Below are 13,232 nucleotides of genomic sequence, written 5' to 3'. Positions count from 1 at the left end.
TGGAACTGTCTTGCTCTGCTTGGTTTCCTTCTTCCTTCTCCAAGGTCCAGAAAGCGTCTCTTGGTCACACTGTGCTGATCATACTGCTCAACGGATTGGTTTCTTTCCAGAATCAGAGTCCTGCTCTGTCCACTGTCCACCATCTATGAGCAGCTGTTCTACACGTTTTATCCACTTTCCTGCAGGACAGCCAGTCCTGCACCAGCTCTGTTGCATCATCAGCTAGAAGCAGAACTCTCGCCATGAAATATTTTTCAAGGTTCTATTTTGTAGATTTTTGTTTTCCTTTTTATTATTGCTTTTTAGAGACGCTCAGTTATTTTGTACATTGCCTTGCATCTGGCATCTTGCTGTCGTCCCTTAATTATGATAATTTACCTATATATTCTTGTGGTTTTCTGCATGGATAATTGTATCATCTGTTAATAATGTCAGCTTTGCTCCTTTTCTAGCAATCCTCATAGTTTTTATTTCCTGGGCTTTTTCCTCCACTGCTGTGACCAGGACAGGATTCTGATTAGAAATATTAATAGTAGACATCTTTGTGTTCCCTATCTTCAAAGGAATGTTTAGACAACAGCAGTACCCATATCAGAAGTAGCGGTACAAGAAATGTAAGTGTCACACCATACTAGAATTTGGGGAGAATATTAACATACGGAATAAACTTAGATACGGATAAGCTAATGACACACGCTGCAATTCCAGAATAATTGCTAAAATTTCAGAACTGGAAATCCAAATCAGTTAACATCCAAATCAGTAAAGAGAAAACTGAATAGTTCTCAGACCCATTCATTTTCTTCTTATGCACTCAGTGATCAAAAATGAACCGGTGGGCTTTAGATATATAAGCACATTTTAACGTTTTTGTTAAGAAAGATAGGGAAGGGAAGGGAAGGGAAGGAGGGGGGGAGGAGGGGATGGGCAGTGACGGTAATGGCAGGTAAGGTGGGAGGGTCTTTGCTTTTCTTTTCTTTCTTTCTTTTTCCCTTTACTTTTCTTCCTTCCCTTCCCTTTCCTTTCCTTCCCTTTCCTTCTCCTTCTCCCTCTCCCCTCTCCCTCCCTCCCTCCCTCCCTCCCTCCCTTCCTCTCCTCCCTCCCTCCCTCCTTCCCTCTCCTCCCTCCCTCCCTCCCGAAAGAAAGAAAGAAAGACACACCAAACTGAATCCTTATTTATAATAAAAATTATTTTTGGATCACTTACATGCTGCTTTTGGGTTATCCTGCTACTGCTTTATTTAATGAGCACTGAGTCACTGAGTACTAAATTTACTCATAAAAAATACAAATCCAAAAAGAACATACTTACGCTACAGTAATGCAAGCTTCTCTAACCACTTGGGATCTAAGATCCTTTGCTGAAAGTTTAAGCGCTCCATCCAACAAGCGTAAATGTTGGAAGAAGCAGTCATATTGTGCAGCTCCAGCAACAAGCAATGATCGAATTTTCTTAAGCTAAAGTAAAGAGAATTCTCATTATTGACATAAACAATGTCAGTGCAAAAAAGAAAAAAGTTACCAAAACATTATTTAAACAAAATTTAAAAAATAACATTTCAGTATATTTGTGTAACTACATTCAGACCTTTTACCAGCATTAAATGTATTTTATAAACATGCAAACCACAAAAAGCTTTCTGGAAAAGAACATTATATATAGATTTAGTTACATACATAATGGACATACATGATGCATGAATAGGTAAGTAAATCTTAAAGTTTTAAGGGAGTCTCTTTATTGTGTAAAATACACATTAACATAAAATTATTTCAAACATTTTAAAACATACAATTCAGTGGCATTAAGTACAGTCAAAACGGGAAACCATCACCACTATCTCCAAGGGGATTTTTTTTAAAAGAGCCAGATTTGCAACCTGCACTCACCCATAAGCAAAAGTGCAGAATCCAATGGACCGACTACTGTGCCAGCTTCGTATTTTAATACGGTCACAGGTACTTTGTGAAATAAATAGCTCTTTCTCCCTATTTCTAACCTTTAGCATGACTTTTTAATACAGGATTGACAAATGTGTTCCATGTTAGCACCCGACATACCTAATAAAATCACATAATCAAAACATACCCACCAGTGCACATCTGTGCTCAGACATAATGAGAAGCTAAAAGTTTACCCGTCATCTCCATTATGTATAATTTCACAGTAAACTCTGAGGTTCTGTAAAATTCTAAGAGATCTTTATAAATCAGACGGATTAACAATGAAAAGATACATAAGATACTATAATAGTACAAAAAAAATCTGAAAGAATAGTTACGTAATCTTAAAGCACATAATGAAGGGAAACTATCATTGAAGTCAGAAGACACCTAAGCAAGAGTAACTAAAAACAAAAATCACAATACGGTAGGAAAAAATTACTTGTAACACAGGAGTACAATACACAAAGAATGACAATAAAGTGAGACAAAGACAAATAACCCAATATTAAATTGAGCCAAATAAACACATGAAAATGTGCTCACCCTTACTAGAGATAAGCAAATGCTAATTACAATAAAGACACTTCATTTTTCTTCATCAGACTAGCAAAACTTAAAGACTTCACTGCATCCAGTATGAGAAAGAAAACAGACCACTCTTATCGTAAGGAAGATTACGAGCTACTGACACCTTTGTTCAAAACATTCTGGCAATATCTACTAAAATAAAATTGTATCTATTCTTTACCCAACAACCTCACTTTAAAAAATTTAGCCTACCTACAAAAATAGAAACACCAGTGTTATAAATGTGTATAAGGATGTTTATTGCAATGCTGTCAAAATAGCAAAAAAGAAAAAGCAACTGTTAAGTGCATCAAATGAGAAATGGGTTAGTAAATTACATGGTATCTTTCAACTAAGGAATATATGTACATATTGATCTGCGTTCAATAAATATCTGAGCACCTATTATATGCTTGGCACCTACAGCAAATGTACTGAATGGGCACAATTTATGAAAGTGAATGAAAATAAGTTATTAAGTAACATATCTAGTATGATCTCTATTTTTATAAAAGGAGTGGGGGGAGCTGTTTATTTTATCATAAATATACAGAGAAGAGGGTATACTCCAAAATGAAAACATTTGTTTCCCTAATACGAAGTAAACTATTAACTTTTTCCTTATAAAACTTCTGTACTGTTTCACTTACTAAAATGAGCCTATGTCACTTTTCTAATTAAAAAAATTAGGCGCTCCTGGGTGGCTCAGTCGGTTAAGCCTCCGACTTCGGCTCAGGTCATGATCTTGCAGTTTGTGGGTTCGAGCCCCGCGTCGGACTCTGTGCTGACAGCTCGGAGCCTGGCACCTGCTTCGGATTCTGTGTCTCCCTCTCTCTCTGCCCCTCCCCTGCTCGCGCTCTGTCTCTCTCTCTTTCAAAAATAAACAAACATTACAAAAAAACTTTTTTTTAAATTAAAAGACCATCTATATGTTTCCAAAAGGGTTGTTTCAAAGTAAAAGAAAAACACTCACTTTTTTAAAAAAGTAATCTCACCCAAAGCGGGGCTTGAACTCACAACTCCTTGGATTCCCGACCCCAAGGATTAAGCATTGTATGCTCCAATGACTGAGCCAGCCAGGCACCCCAACAGGAAACTCTTAAGTACCAAGTTTGTGTTTTATATTGACAACATTTAATTTGTCCTGTTTCTCCAGAGATCCCCTATGATACAGGTCGTCCTGTCTCATACTAATCTCAGAGCTGAAGACAGAGTAATGAGCCATATTTAACAAAGATGGGACACATTTTCTGTTAAACTACTTTAATACTTTAAAATATGTAAACTTCCTATTAAAGAGAAGCTAACATTCTTTTGTTTGTAGCATCATAAAGGCCAATTTTCAGAAAGCCATATGCGATTTATTAACGAAAGTGGAGACTGAGAACAGGCTGCTCTCCAAGTGGAAGACTTCAGATGGAACCCTTTCTCTGGCTTTTTGGGGGTACTGAGGTACTTATTTGGAATCTCAGATGTAAATCTGACAAATTTACAAATTTTAACATATACAGTCCTTTGTCAATGTAGATGTTATTTTAAAAATATTTATCAAATATTTTATCAAGGAATTTAGGCTAAATAAAATATTCTTTTTCAAAATTAGATTTATTTATTTACTAAAAAAAAATTTTTTTTAACATTTATTCACCTTTGAGAGACAGGGAGTGAGCAGGGGAGGGGCAGAGAGAGAGAGAGAGAGAGAGAGAGAGAGAGAGAGAGACAGAGACTCCCAAGCCGACTCCAAGCTGCCAGTACAGAGCCTGACACGGGGCTTGAACCCATGTACTGTGAAATCATGACTCGAGCTGAAATCAAGAGTTGGATACTTAACTGACCAAGCCACCTAGGTGCCCCCTAAATAAAATATTCTTTTTAAAATGTTTTTAAAAAATATTTATTTTTGAGAGAGAGACAGAATACAGTGGGGGAGGAGCAGAGAGAGAGGGAGACACAGAAACCCTTCGAAGGAGACTCCAGGCTCTGAGCCGTCAGCACAGAGCCCAACGTGGGGCTCGAACCCACGAACCGTGAGATCATGACCTGAGCTGAAGTCCAGCTTAACCGACTGAACCACCAGGCTCCCCTAAATAAAATATTCTTAAGCATATGAGACTTTTTTCTTTTCAAATCATGGGCGAAAAATATTTATTGTACTCAGAGAGATGTATACGAGGAAAGAAAGCAAGCCAGACACACATACTGTCATTGATTTCTGTCAATACTATGTGACTATCGAGCATGCAGGCAAAGTGACCTGCTTTTCTGGAAGCCCTTCTATGAGCTGAGGGCACTGCTGAGGAACAACTACGTTCGTCACAGCCCACAGAGCCACTGCCCTGGGACATCAGTGAAGCTCACATTTTCCTGGTCAGACAAGAGGTGGCACATGGAGAGAGACAAACAAATGCGTGAGCCAGGCTCCACTGCACTGATCGGCACAAACAATGAAAACTAACCCTACCTAAGCGAATTCCGATCACCTCAAAGTATTTTCCAGAAAGAAATGTTAGCTATCAAACTCTCTCTTTCATAAGCAAATACTATGTAGTAATATTGCCCAATGTCCATGTCTTTGGAACAGTGAAAAAAAGAGGAAAGGGGTCAGAAAACAAAAAATAAAACTTACTGCATTGGCACGCTGATCCCAGTCATGTTTGTCATCTGACAATATTTCCCTGATTTTATTTAATGTTTCTTCAAGTTCTCGACTAGAATAGATCTTAAAGATACAAAAGTATACCATTAATATTTCTTGTCATCAAGCAAAATCAAAACTGTGCCCCGATATTTACAATAATCTTTCAAGTAATGAGATTAATTCTCATTCTAGTACCATTTTATTTTTAAATAAGATGCTATGTAACTTATTTTGTATGGCAGTACTTAGCGGCAGTGTTACTGCTCCCATCTTATTTATTTTAATTGACATCCAGATTAGTTATATAGTGGAACAATGATTTCAGGAATAGATTCCAGTGATTCATCCCCCATGTATAACACCCAGTGCTCATCCCAACAAGTGTCTTCCTTAGTGCCCCTTACCCATGTAGCCCACCCCCCACCCCAACCTCTCCAGCAACCCTGTTTTTAAGAGTCTCTTATGTTTTTATATTATTTTTGCTTCCCTTCCCTTATGTTCATCTCTTTTGTATCTTAAATTCCACATGAGTGAAGTCACATGATATTTGTCTTTCTCTGATTTTGCTTAGCATAACACCCTCCAGTTCCATCCACGTAGTTGCAAATGGCAAGATTTCATTCTTTTTGGTTGCCGAGTAATACTCCATTGTGTATATATACCACATTTTCCTTATCCATTCATCCATTGATGGACATTTGGGCTCTTTCCATACTTTGGCTGTTGTTGATAGTGCTGCTATAAATATTGGGGTGCACGTGTCCTTCGAAACAGTCTATCTGTATCCCTTGGATAAATACCTAGTAGTGCAACTGCTGGGTCATAGGGTAGTTCTATTTTTAGTTTTTTGAGGAACCTCCATCCTGTTTTCCAGAGTGGCTGCACCAGCTTGCGTTGCCACCAACAGTGCAAAAGAGATCCTCTTTCTCCGCATCCTCGCCAACAACTGTTGTCTCCTGTGTCATTAATGTTAGCCATTCTGACAGGTGTGAGGTGGTATCTCATTGGGGTTTTGGTTTGTATTTCCCTGATGATGAGTGATGTTGAGCATCTTTTCATGTGTCTGTTAGCCACCTTCTAGTACCATTTTTAGTGGAAAATGGAAATACATTATAGACAATAAAGTAAAATCCTTTGTCTTCCTTATCTGTTACCCTTATGCTATTTCTCTGCTCATGAGTAACTTCAGATATATTCTTAAAATGGTTTGTTTTTAAAAACAAGACGCAAATATCCTAAGAGGTAATAATAAGCCCAATTCCCCAAAACGACTTCAGGTATGTATCTACAGCGTTCATATCCTTATCATGATTCACCACTGCAGAAGGACATGGTTTAGGTTAGCTCCCCCACACGGTAACCAGGAGAGCTACAGGCTTTGTCTCCTCAGGAGCCAACCATTTGCCAAACACCGTTATCCTCTCATTCACTTAAATATTGACATAACAGGGATGCGCCACGCTGGGCATGAAGGAGACTATGGTGAGCAAACAACAGGTCTTTGCCTTATAGAGCTTAGAATCTAACTACAAAGAGAAAAAAGAAATTTATCAAATTATATAAAATTGCAAATAGAAAAGTACTGCCAAACAGAATTACAGTTCCATGCGTCTATTTGTACAGAACGGGAGGCTTGAACTAGTTAAAAGAGTCAAGTGTGAACAGAGCGCTAAAGGATGAGGTGAGCATCCTCAGGCCAAGGAGGGAGATTAGCCTTCCCTAGAATGAAAAGAACATGCAAAGGCTCTGCGCCAGAAGGACAGTAAAAGAAGGCCAAAGTACAGGAGCAGAAAGTGCAAAGGGGGCCAGGGGAACAGCCAATGACCCAACCAGAAGTCAACAGGTGCACATTATTTTTCCACATCACAAGGGTTCAGCGTGGGCATGCGATCTAAATCGGTTCAGTGAGAAGGACTCTCACAAATTTTATGGCATCAACCAGAAAAGAGGCAGAGGGCAGTGCAGCCATGTTGCTGACCACGAGGGAAGACAAAACGGAGGAATCCAGAAGCGAGAGATGGAAAGAAAAGGGGTCCTGGTGATATTGAGTATCACTATGATACGATGCATTGCTCTGGAGTACAATATCGAACAAGCACCTTCCTCAAGAGAGTCTTTCTTTTTCAGTAGCCATTACTTTCCCCTTTCGCTTGAAACAAAAGCCCCCAAAAACAAGAGTACAGAGGGGAGCAGGGCACGAGACAAGGTGAGGTAGGAGGGAGTCCAGATAACATTCTGTTAGAGAATGACTGTTGGAGGATTCTGAGCAGCGCTTTCTTGCCTCCCAATAGTCCTTCTGCCTAATTTCAGAGTAAAGGCAGGCCCCCCAGCCGCTCTTAATCTTACTATGATACGATGCATTGCTCTGGAGTACAATGTCAGACTTCCTCTCCCCCAACAAGGGAAATAGGGTCAACTCAAAAATTTATTTCCGTGAGAGGGTACACAACTTTTCAAACATTCTCTTAGGAGACGATACAAGCAAAAGAACTCTGAATACTACTAAGTGAGAAATCCGACACAGTAGGATTCCTCGATTTCTGACTTTTGCAAACTGGACTGATGGTGTCCACGTACAAAACACTGGAAGCGTAGACCTGTAAGGGGTCAATCATGAGTCCCGTTTCGGACAGGCTGGGTCTGAGATGCCTCTGAGACCTCTAGAAGGACATGTCAGGTAAACATCAGCGGAGAACTTATTCTGGCGCTCAAGAGAGATAAAAACCTGTGCGGGAGCTGAAGCCATGGGTGTGAAGAAGTGACTCAGTAAGAAAGTGGAAAGGAGAGGGCCCACCACTGACCCCGAAGAAATCCCCATATTCAACAGCCAGGTAGAGAATGGAATGCCCGTAAAGGAGACAGAGATGAAGTGGACAAAAAGGTAGGAGTGTAAAAACAAAACAAACCGAGTCAAAAGAAAGAAGAACAATGTGTCTCAAACAGCTTTAAGAAAAGCGGATGTAGTCGAACGCTGCTCAAGGTAATGACTCAACTTTAGCCTCAGTGAAAAATCCCTTGAAACTCTAATCGCACCAAGCAAATAACAGCTTGGTAACAATAAGCCCAGTGTTTTACTTACACAGTAATTCAAGGGGAAAAAGAACTTCGAGAAAGAGACCAAAATGACTCTATGAACAGGTGTATGAGCACCAATCACAGGAAGCGCTTCTTCACTGGCATCCTTACCTGAACAGAAGGGACATCAGTGAAAGCTTTTATAAAGTCATCTTCATCCACTGCTCCAGCACCCCCTTCCTTAGAAGCACCTGCTAATTAAAAGGAGATGGATTTATTTCTTTAGTTTATTTATTTTTTGAGAGAGAGAGAGCGAGCGAGCGAGCGCGTGCAAGCACAAGTGAGCAGGGGAGGGGCCGAGAGAGAGGGAGGGAGAGAATCCCAAGCAGGCTCCGTGCTGTCAGCTCAGGGCCTGATGCAGGGCTCAAACTCCCGATCCATGAGATCATGGACCTGAGCCAAAATCAAAAGTCGGACACTCAACTGACTCAGCCACCTAGGAGCGCCTAAAGTTTATTTTTACGCATTCTGGCACCAAGGAAAATATGGAAAATATAACTCTTTTGATATCAAAAAGGCATAATTTTGAGAGAAGTTCCATTTTAGAAGACAGCATTAAAATAAAATCAACATCTTTCAGAAAAGTCAAGGTACCTAGCAGTAGTTGACCAATTCTTTATAAAGTAAGAGGGCAGGGGCGCCTGGGTGGCTCAGTCGGTTAAGCATCTGACTTTAGCTCAGGTCATGATCTCGAGGCCTGTGAGTTCGAGCCCCACATCGGGCTCTGGGCTGACAGCTCAGAGCCTGGAGCCTATTTCAGATGCTGTGTCTCCCTCTCTCTCTCTGACCCTCCCCTGTTCATGCTGTCTCTCTCTGTCTCAAAAATAAACGTTAAAGAACAATTTAAAAAAATTAAATTAAATTAAATTAAAAAAATAAAGAGGACAGGCTAGCCGTAAAATGCAAATTATAAGAACAGAGCCCTCCCGTCCTTATTCAATGCAACAGCAAGTACACGAGAAATACAGGTGAAAAGACAATCATTTAAAAAGGTAAACAGCAATTTTAATGACACCGAATATCAATAAATGATGGCAAATAAATGAGGCAGAGGGTCCACGTACGCAGCAGGGCCTAGGAAAGCAAATGTGAAGGAAACGAGGTTCTTGAAATTAAATTTCAACAGGCAAACAGATCTCCCCTGACTGCACACAGACAATAAAAAAGTGAACTTAATAGGTAGTAGCCGTTTAAGAGCCAGTAACTGAACCACCGTCTTCCAGCTCCGGCTGTACTCCTTCACATTCCCGGATGCTGGGCCTAGGATCGGGCAAACCACCTTTCTGCCAATTCTAATGGTTTCCTGTCAAACTCTGCCAACAGGGGGACCGGGGAGAATGGAAGGAGAACCAGTAGGGGCACCGGAGAGACTGGAAAGTGGAAGAAGGGAGCTGCTCCTTCTGGCTTCCTGCTTGTCTCAGTAAAACCCTAACAGCTCTGACAGGACGCTCGTTTCAGTAGCAGCACTTGGCTCCCGTCAGCAGTTGTTCTAACCCTCACCAGGCCCACGGCGCCCGCCCGCCCGTCGCAGAGCAGCTCCTCACAGAGGTGGGAGCGGCAGCTCTGCAGGGCCCCACCTCCACGTTTTAATAATCGTCACCTCGTTTTCCCTGCTTAGGAATAGGAGCTCTTGACTGTAATTACTACCTCCATGATGCTTTAGTGTCCTGTTTTTTCATTTCTAATTCACCAGGTCCATTTAACAATTCTTTATATTAAATTCTCTCTGTAAAAATACCTGTTGTGGGTTTCGTCTCTGGACTGAACCCTGATCGATGGAGGCAGTACTCAGTTTCTAACTCTATATATTTATTTCTTCATGGTGATAATTCGACACATTCAAATCGATTTCAACCACACCAAATGTATATCCTAAGAGACAATTAACTTAAAAAATCTATCCAATTAAAAAATTAAATAATAATATCTCCCAAATTAAGTTTATCATCTACCGAGAGAAATATTAATACTTCAAAACTGGATTTAAAAAATTAACATTGTCCTTGGGGTGCCGGGGTGGCTCAGTCGGTTGAGCCCGACTTTGGCTCAGGTCATAATCTCGTGGTTCGCGGGTTCCAGCCCCACGTCGTGCTCTGTGCTGACAGCTCAGAGCCTGGAGCCCACTTTCGATTCTGTGTCTCCCTCTCTCTGCCCTCCCCTGCTCACGCTCTGTTTCTCTCTCTCTCCCTCTCTCTAAAATAGACATACGTTAAAAAAATTTTATAAAAAATTAACATTGTCCTAATAAAAAAAAAAAAACCACTCAGGATTTCTCAGGGCAGGTAAGAGGCTCCCCATCTTTAACAAAACAAACAAAACCCTTGAAGCTCCATCTTGTTGTGTGTGAGTTTTAACGGGACTAAGAGGTGGACCACAGGACAGCGTAACAAAGCTGCAAGGCAATATAAAACTGCAAACTGGAAGCAATGACAATTTAATAAATTAAGAGCGGCATGAATGCATACTTGCTATAGAAAATTCAGCTAAAAGAGTAAATAAATTAGTTATTCCCTAGATATTATAAAAAAATCAAGTAACAATAAAACTCTCAACCCTGTGCCCATGATCAGTCCTAGCAACTAACAGATTAACTGAAAAGCAGTTGAAGCAAAGAAACAAAAAATATTAACATCTCATAACGTTTACCCAATCAATCTCTTCACATGGGCTTCAATTTTTTTAAGTTTTTTTTTTTAAGTCATCTCTACACCCAGTGTGGGGTCTGAACCCACGACCCCACAATCAAGAGTCACTCTCTCTCTTCCAACTGAGGCAGCCGGGCGCCCCTGAGTTTCATTGTGTTTAACAATGGGTCCCTGAGAGGAAAGCAGAAGCCTGGATTTTTATTATTTCTTCCCAATCTTTCACAGTTGTCTTGCCCAGCCTAGCCCGCTGAAACAAATTTCTTTAGGGACTTGTCCTTATCAAGTAGTTCCTAAATATTCAACACAGTTTTTATAAAAACAGTTTTCTTTCCTCTTTCATTCAATATGGGTTGTTCACTTATATGCCACTTCCCGCAAAATACTGTGTTACAGTAACAAGAGGAAGCATTAGGCAAGTTTGAGAACAGTACTTGACTCCTGGAAAGTATACCTCTCAACTGGCAGAGAAGGCCTGTGCAGACATCCCAGAGCAGAGCCAGCTGACAACTTTGGTGTGCTCAAGTGTGGAAGACAGAATCCTACAGAGGACTGGAAGACGGAGGGGGAGAGCAGTATGAAGCGTGCGCGCAGTTTACGAAAGGTATCGTATGTAGAATAGAACGTAAACTCCAACACATCAACGCACCAGCTACAACACAGCATTAAAAACCTTCAAGGGAACGCAGAGCATCTGAACAAATCCCAAATGAGCCCAGGAAAACATGCCAGGGACTGAGGATGTACATAGGAAAAGTCTAACTTTAAACAAGTCACGATTCACTCAGATCGTAACGCCTTTTATTATGCAGTGAGTTATGTCTTAGGAGTAGGGCCAAATAACCTAGTGGGGAGGGTGGGCGGAGTCGAAATTAAATGGCTTTGAAAGTCCCATGGAAGCTGCAGACGCATAAGGCTACAGATATCACCGAATGTGGCCTGATGACCAGCTGAGATGTGACAATTAGGTCTCTAAACCTGGACACGGGCATTACAGAATTTCTCAAGCGTGCGCACGGTTCTGAACAGCTGACCCCAACCTATCTCACTCTTACCTTTGAAACTCACTTTGTATAAGCAGAGCTACTGCCACTGGGAGCGGACTGGGTCCGTGAATAGTGTCAGGACAGAGGACGTGCGGATCTTGTCCTTGCTTATCTCTTGTATGTATTATAAGTAAACCTTTTTACAATCCTAGTCTGCCTAATGCGTCCCTTCCCCTTGGTTTTGACTGGGTGGCCAACAAAACAGAAAAGGATCTCTGCATAGGGGAAAACTCTGTGGAACAAACTGTTTCACCTCACAATCACTATTCCATTTTCTGATGCAGCTTTAAAGTTCACCTAAACAAATGCTATCAGACATTTTTAGCACCAGCAAGGAGAATGAATACCATAGGCAGAGAGTCAGAACGGGTGATGGGTTCTAATGTCAAATATTACTGCAAGGGAAGGACAGCGAGTCTCTACACCAAGAGGAGGTAAAGTGAGTCTGCAGGCAGGAGCACGAGCAGGGGCTGGAGGGCAATGCTGGCCTCCAACCTGACTGAGCTCTTTCAGATGTAACTGGGTCAACAATCACACCGGAACATACTGATAGGCCAAAACAACAGAACGGCTCTGCTCAGATGTCTACCCATGCTAAAACAGAGGTCACTACATTTTTTCTGTAATGGGCCAGACAGTAAGTGTCTTAGACTTTGTGAGCCATATGGTTTCTGTTGCAATTACTCAACTCTGCCACTGCAGGAGAGCAGCCACAGACAATATGTAAAATGAATGCGTGGGGCCGTCTTCCAATAAAGCTCTATTTATGGACACTACAATTTAAATTTCATACAGTTTTCACTTGTCACGCAATCTCATTCTTCTTTTGAATATTTTTAATCATTTAAAATGTAAAAAAAAAAAAAAAAAAGGCATTCCTAGCTCAGGCGTAAAACAGAAACCAGTCGGCTGGACATGCGTGGCCTGTGGGCTACAGTTTGCCGATCCCTGCTCTAGAACTCACCGTAAACCAGGTGATGCCCCTACTTGGATGGGGGCAGAGAGGGGGGTCAGAGGGTTCTGACATTCAGGGGGTAGCATGTGTCTAGTAAGCCAGAACGACTAGGGTAGGCACTCTCAGAAATTCCCAAATAGTACTTAAAGGTTGAAGTACAAAGAGAAAACTCATTCTACTTAGTCCTCAACTACCAATAAGAGGAAGTGCTGAGTGCTGGATACAAAGGTGAGTGAGCCAAAGGGTAAAGCAGTGTGTTTCAGAGACAGGAGCAAGGGGCACAAGTCTCAGAAGTGGGAAAGGGCAGGTTCTTCCCACGTTACAACCAAGAGACTAGCCCTTAGAGAAAGATGAATAATAAA

The 13,232-nt window shown here is 41.1% G+C and overlaps 1 protein-coding gene across 28 annotated transcripts in view; it reads right to left on the bottom strand.

The window, feature by feature from the left end:
• The window catches only part of CLASP2 (cytoplasmic linker associated protein 2), a 182,384-nt gene that overhangs the window by 99,365 nt on the left and 69,787 nt on the right, over positions 1-13,232 (bottom strand). For 17 of the 28 annotated variants that reach the window (XM_032594626.1, XM_030328677.1, XM_030328678.1 and 14 more), the window contains 3 exons: positions 8,339-8,418; positions 5,141-5,233; positions 1,313-1,458 (listed from right to left, as the gene is read on the bottom strand). In XM_032594626.1, coding sequence (XP_032450517.1) covers positions 1,313-1,458; positions 5,141-5,233; positions 8,339-8,418 — 319 coding nt within the window. Of the gene's footprint in view, positions 1-1,312; positions 1,459-5,140; positions 5,234-8,338; positions 8,422-13,232 lie in introns of all 28 variants that reach the window. The other 11 variants (XM_030328673.1, XM_030328674.1, XM_030328675.1 and 8 more) reach the window with 1 other exon arrangement.

The sequence above is a fragment of the Lynx canadensis genome, chromosome C2, assembly GCF_007474595.2.
Source record: "Lynx canadensis isolate LIC74 chromosome C2, mLynCan4.pri.v2, whole genome shotgun sequence".
In the NCBI taxonomy this organism is placed as follows: Eukaryota; Metazoa; Chordata; class Mammalia; order Carnivora; family Felidae; genus Lynx; species Lynx canadensis.
Note: the sequence above shows the minus strand (reverse complement) of the source record. Positions and strands in the feature narration are given on the sequence as shown.